This window comes from Cynocephalus volans, chromosome 4 (genome assembly GCF_027409185.1).
Source record: "Cynocephalus volans isolate mCynVol1 chromosome 4, mCynVol1.pri, whole genome shotgun sequence".
Lineage (NCBI taxonomy): Eukaryota > Metazoa > Chordata > Mammalia > Dermoptera > Cynocephalidae > Cynocephalus > Cynocephalus volans.
The window spans coordinates 122,222,050-122,228,960 of record NC_084463.1 but is presented as its reverse complement, the minus strand read 5'-3'; the positions used below and the strand labels follow the sequence as shown (position 1 = coordinate 122,228,960).

Genomic DNA, 6,911 nt, shown 5'->3' with positions numbered 1-6,911 from the left:
AAATCTCATTTAATACCGTTTCCTCACGTGGAACAGTGTGTCTCTGGCGTTACATACTTAGGATAAACCTGAACATAGATCCTCCTTTTAGGTAAAGCTCAGAAAATGTCAACCTAGGGATATTTCCGAAGCGAAAGGACGCACGGAGATGTTCATGACCGGCAGCATCTCGCACACGTCCCGGGGAGTTCTCACTAGGGCGCCCTACTTCATTCTCTCTCTAACAGCCTCCTCAAGATGCAGCCACAGTAAAATAGTCCGGACAGTTCTCCACTTTTAAGCTTCCCGGAGTCAGGGAACCCGGATAAAGCCGCCGTGAGATTGACATGGACGTTGCCCAATAGAATGGGAGAGAGGCGTATCCTTTCGCGAACAGCCCAATCGGCACGCAGAGAGTTGCGGCCTCCGAAGTGAATGCGGAAGTAAAGCTTTTGCGCGCCCCATGGAGCGGCTCCTGCAGCACCTAGAACGCTTCTCCGAGGTTCTGGCGGTCTCTCGCACCACCCACGTAAGCACCTGGGACCCTGCTACCGTACGCAGGGCCCTGCAGTGGGCTCGCTTCCTGCGCCACGTCTACCGGCGCTTTGGCCGTCATGGGCGCATTCGTACAGTCCTGGAACGGCGGCTGCACAGCCAGTGGAGGCAGGAGGGCGGCTTTGGGCCGGGTCCATTCCCCGGGTTGACGAACTTCCAGGCCCTCGGGCGCTGTGAAATTGTGCTAGCTCTGCGCCTGCTGGAGAACCGGGCCCTCGGGGATGCAGCTCGTCACCACCTGCTGCAGCAGATGTTTCCAGGCCCGGGCATCTCGGACGCCAACGAGGAGACGCTGCAAGATAGCCTGGCCCGCCTCGCCCGCCGCCGGTCCGCGGTGCACATGCTGAGCTTGAACGGCTATAGAGAGAACCCGAATCTGCAGGAGGACTCACTGATGAAGACGCAGGCGGAGCTGCTGCTGGAGCGTCTGCAGGAGGTGGGCGAGGCCCAAGCGGAGGGCCCCAGCAGGTTTCTCAGCAGCCTGTGGGAGCGCTTGCCTCAGAACAACTTCCTGAAGGTGACAGCGGTGGCGCTTCTGCAGCCGCCGTCGTCTCCCCGGCTCCAGGAAGACGACTTGCAACTGGGTAGCCCCAAAACATCCGGAGAGCGGAGTCAAGAGCTACTCCATTGGCTTCTGGGGAAGTCGGAAATCATGGCTGCCTTTTGCCGCAATCTCCCTGCCCAGCTTTTAACTTTGGTGGCACGCCGCCACCCAGCGCTCTCTCGTGTGTATCTGAGTCTGTTGACAGACTGGGGTCGACATCTGCACTATGACCTTCAGAAAGGCATTTGGGTTGGAGCTGAGGCCCAAGATGTGCCCTGGGAAGAGTTGTACGATAAGTTTCAAAGCCTCTGTCAGGCCCCTCCACCTCTGAAAGATGAAGTTATAACTGCCCTGCAGTCCTGTAAGGCGCAGGATGGAGATTTCGAAGTCCCTGGTCTTAGCATCTGGACAGACCTGTTGTTAGCTCTTCGAAGTGGTGCATGATGCTGCATTTCGGAAAAGACACGTTTTAGGACTCAGTCCAGGCCCCAGCTCTCTATGGGCAATGTTCTGCTATTAATTATTTGAATATGTAATTTACAAAATAAAAATATCAGTGTTCTCACCAAATCCCCTATACCTTCATATGTCCAAAGTATAATTATTTTAGGTGCTGATTTTGAGTGGTTTATTATACAATTATAAATAAGCAAAGTTATTGACTTATAGTGTCATGGGTTTTCTGGTTAGAGGAAGTGACATACTAGATGTGTTCTACTTAAAGCCATAGAATTAGCAATAGTTTGCCTTTTAAAGGCCCCTTTCTGGGAATGAGGAAAACATAATGTACTTTCCAAAGAAAAGCAGCTTTAAAGTGATAAACACCACACCCTTTTCTATCAGGCCGGTTTATTTTTTTTAAGTCCCCCCCCAACCCCCCATTAGTGAAGAGTTTTCTTTAACCAGCCACATGTGGTGATGTCAGAATTGTTGGTTTGAAAAGCTAACTAGCCTATTCGGAGAACTAGCCTATTCGGAGTTTAAACCTTGGACTTTATCCTTGTTAACCTAGTGTTTTAACCAACTAAGCAGCCTCCACATGCATTAAAATTGTGTTATTTAGAAAATTTCTCATTTCTGTAAATTATTAAGCTCTGAAAGTGAAAGACCACATAGTCTGTTATTGTAAAGCATTGACTCACAGACAAAAACAATGTTTAAAGCATAGTAAATGCAAATACATGCCTTTGGAATTAACATTTCATGGTAAAAGAATCTAACTTCTGAATTAGAATACCCATGTTTTAATATTGTCTGCTATTAACTAGGTGGTTGCCCTATGGAGACAGTTTAGAATATTTGTTTTGTGTGTAGGAACCTAATTTTGTTAATTTATATGGTGTTTCACAACTGACAGAGTGTTTCAATAGTAAATACACTTTTCTATATAATTTTAAGTAAACACTAGCAAATTCTTAATCTCTGTCATCTGATTCGTTTTTCTAGCTCTAATCCATGTGGACCATCTTTTAGATTGCAATTGCCATTAATGCAAGAATAAAGGCAATACCTTCTGTCAGTTACATGACAGTCTTTTTTCAAAAAACAACCCAGTGAGGAGTTCTACCTCAGCAGTCCTAACATTGGCTTTAATTTTAGAAAATAACAGTTTGTGTCCTTATTTCCCTGTATCTGCCACTACATTTCACACTGTGATTTAAGATTAAATGATGAGCACATATTGTACACAGGTATTGATACTCATTATACCCCACAGAGATATATATATATATATATATATATATATATATATATATATATATATATATATATATATATATATATATGTAATCAATTGTGTTTCAAAAAAATAAGATTAAATGATGAAGACTGATAGACTTAAGAACATTTTCAAGTCAAGTCAATTTTTATACTTACCATTCATTAAGCTCATATTTTATTTTAGGCTCCATGATGTGTTTGCTACATGCATAATCTTATTTAATCTTTGCACTGAGACTGTATTCTTATAAATATGAATATAAACTAAGAGAAATTATATAAAATACCCAAGGACACAAAGAAAAGCAACATGAGAGTAGAAGCCATATCTAGTATTTTTTATTTTGTTTCTGAAAGCCTAGCACAGTATCTGGCATGTGATAGGTACTCCTAACGTTTGAATAAATGAAACTAGCATTAGAACCTTAATCTGTATACTTTCTCTTATTTTAAACAAGATGAAGGACTTGAAAAGATGCTATAGAATATAGTAATCTTATCCCTCTAGGAATCTATGTATAGGATGGGAGAAAAGTGAGAGGAAGACTATATAAATATGAAAATATTTGATATTTAATAACTTTATTTGATAACTTTATAAAATCTAGAAAGGCTTACTTTGTGTTGTTTTTTTTTTTCTTTCTGTTTTTCCTGTTAATGAGGGAGCAGTATTGAAGTCTCCCACTATGACCTAGGTTCAGGAAATTTTATCAATTATTGTTTCATGTATTTTGAGCAATTTTATGACCTGCATACAAATATAGCATTGTTATATAATTTTAATGAACTGAATTTTCATTTGTAGTGACAGCCTTTCTGCTTTAAAGTATTTTTTTCTATTATCAATGTCCTTATTAATGTGATTGGACTTTTTTCTGCTATCCTATTTTGTATTTTCTATTTGTCTTAATTTCTCTGTGTTTTATCTGTGCCCTTTATGATTTACTAAGTATTTGTTTGTTTATCTTATTCATTTCCTTCTCTACAAGTTGGGACGTTATAGTCCATACCTAAGAGTTTTCTCTTTTACAGTACTTAACTTAAAAATATCTAGAATTAGTCAATATCTTAACCACACTTCCTAACAATACAATGGACCTTAGGGAACTTTCACGCTGATCTCTTATCTTCAGCTTCACAGGTGAATATCCAGTGTTTTAGTTTTGTTTTCATAAGGAAAAAATCCAGCAAGTTGTACATTATACTTAATATTTTATACAGGCCAGTGCATTTTTCCTACATGTTTAACAATGTCATTTCCCATGATTACATCTCATATATTTCTACTGGAATCATTTTACTTACTGTTTTTTTGTTTGGTTGTTTTTTGTTTTCTTAGAAATTCCATTACAGAAGACTTTCTCTTGGTGGAAAACTGTTTCAGTTTTTATCTACAAATATTTTTGCCTTGTCATTGTTGGAAGGTAGTTTTCCTGTATACATGATTCTAGGTTAACGTATTAAAGATATTTACTCTTTTCTAGTTTCCAGAAAGCTATTGTCAATCTACTTGTAGTTCTTTTGTAGATCTTTTTTTTCTGGTTTCTTCTAGCATAGTCCCTCTTTAAGTATCTGCAGTCACTACAGTATATCTAACTGTAAATTTCGCTGTTTTTCTTGCTTGTTATGTCTTGTGTTTCATTTATCTGTAGATTTGTGTTTTTCTCTGTTCTGGAAAATTCTCAGCCATTTTTTCCCCCCAATGTTTCCTTTCCTCCACTTTTCTAATCTCTTCCGTGACTCTGATCAGGCCTATATTAGATCTTCTCATAGTACTCTTATATACTGTAACTCTGGGTTGCTGCGGAAACCGCTGTTATCTCCCAGGATCTATTTCCCCATGTTCATTTTACTAATAATATTCTATCCCCGGGTTTTTTTTTTCCCAAAAAGATGACCGGTAAGGGGATCTTAACCCTTGACCTGGTGTTGTCAGCACCACGCTCTCCCAAGTGAGCCAACCAGCCATCCCTATACAGGGATCCAAACCCGTGGCCTTGGTGTTAGCACCACACTCTCCCAAGTCAGCCACAGGCTGGCCCTTATCCCCAGGTGTTAGCTGGAAGTGGCCACTCAGCTGGAGAGTAAATTCTCCAATTTCTCTTGCATTTAAGTGTGGCCATCTTGCTAGGTTTTAGCTACTTTTATCTAGACAGAAGTGATATGTGCAACCTATGATTCGTACCCTAGCAATAGAAGATCACTTACTTTTAATGCTTTGTTTCTCTCTTTTAATAGGTTAGAAATTCAGTGTGCTTCTAGTGAGCTACCTTGAACTGTATGGCTGAGGACAACTGGAACAATTGCTATAGGCCAAAAAATGAAGTCACATGTTTACGATGGCAGAAGAGAGCCAACCTACCTAGTTTGTCCTGTTGTGTGGGAGAGAAATACACTTCTCTCTTATCTAGATTACCCTTTGAGATATCTTTGCCACATTAACATTGCCTATAGTCCTATGTAGTATTGGTGTAGTCTTGGTACTTCTGTCTGATCTATCTGGTGTTTAAAACCATTGAGTTTTAAATTACAGCAATATATATATGTTTTTTCCTAAAAATTTTATTTGGCTATTTTTTTCCTTCCCAAATCTGCCTGATTATTTTTCATAATCTTGTATTACCAGCTTATTTTTGGTGATTCCATTTTTATTTTTTAACATTTTTACTTATAGTCTTATTAATCATTTCAAAACCCCAAAAGTCCCTGGGGACCTAAACCCTGGGGATTCTGTCTCATGGTGGTTTATTTCTTTATATGTTTTATTATATCTTATTGTAAGTTCACATATTTTTTATTTTAATCTATGAAAACCTGGGAGTCTAAATAAGTATTCTTTCCCCATGAGGGCATTTTCAATTGCTTCTGCCAGAAGTAGGGAACCCCCTAACCTAGGGCCATTTTGGCAGGATTCCTGCCTTAATGTAAGAATTTTGGCTTGAGTTTCTCTACCTTATGGCTTGCTCAAAGCATATTTTTCAAGTCTTATTTGCAGACCACTCACATCTCCAGGTTTTGCCGATACCTGTCTCTATAGCTAGATATAGATATATAGTTATATTAAGGGGTGGCTTGGAAATTTCCTTTATTTTCTGAAATCCCAATAAAGCTTTAGAAATGTGTTTTATTGAGACTCTGTTTTGTTGCAGTTGGACCCTACGGAATATGTAGAGGACTCTTAAAGCAAATGTACTTCACAGGGCCTGGTTTTCCAAAGCCTTGAAGTTTTAAATATTGACCTTGCAGAGGACAGGAAATTTTCCTCAGGCTACAAAGTCTCTGGTGTAAGATAAAGATTTGTGGCACAGCAAGGTTGCTGGATCAAAGACAGACAAGTTACTGATTGATATTTAAAGATACTGAGAAATTGCTGTAAGAAGGGAGTGTTTGCTAAGATCAAGCTTTTGTTGATAGGACCACTTAATTGCCTCAATGGAATATCATCTGACTTGTTTTTACTAAATGTTACCAGCTTCTATTGTTAAACAATAACCCCACCTATATTCTCTTCCTGTAAATTCCTGGACTGGAAAATAAATGCAGGAAGAGAACCCCAATGCGTGGTTAATTTCCCAAGGAAGGGATGCCTTTCGCTTGAGGGTTCCAGGGAAGTTAACCACTTTGGGGATTCTCACTGCTCAGAAGAGATGGGCTTTGAGTAATCCTTTGTGACTCCATCACCCAGGAGAAGTGGGGGTGACAAATCTGTGGGGAGCAAAGCAACAGGAATATCTATCCACTGTTTTGCTAGAACTGGAAGACCTTATTTTCCCTTTAACCTAACTGGCCTAACTTCTGCCCTCAACACTTCTCCAAAATAAGCTCACCCAGTCATCTCCATGATGTCAGATTCAAAGGACACTTTTTCTGGTATCCAGTTATTTGGCTTCTCAACAGCATTAGAAACTGTTTCCCACTTTCTCCTGTTTGAAAATGGGCTTGAAATTCTATTCTGATAACTTATGTTTCTCCAGTCTATCCTGGTTTCCTCCTACCTCTCTAGCTACTTTTTCTCTGGCTTTCTGACTCCTATCCTAATTAAACTTTAAGTATTCAAGATTTCTCAGTGCTTGATAAGTCTGCTTCCTCTTTTGTGTATATTCTCATCCCA

General features: G+C 39.8%; 1 protein-coding gene across 1 annotated transcript; it reads left to right on the top strand.

The window, feature by feature from the left end:
* Window positions 1–442: 442 nt before the first annotated feature.
* On the top strand, window positions 443–1,522 carry FANCF (FA complementation group F). Its single transcript, XM_063096030.1, has one exon. The coding sequence runs from the start codon at window positions 443–445 to the stop codon at window positions 1,520–1,522; it is 1,080 nt and encodes a 359-aa protein (XP_062952100.1).
* Window positions 1,523–6,911: the final 5,389 nt, after the last annotated feature.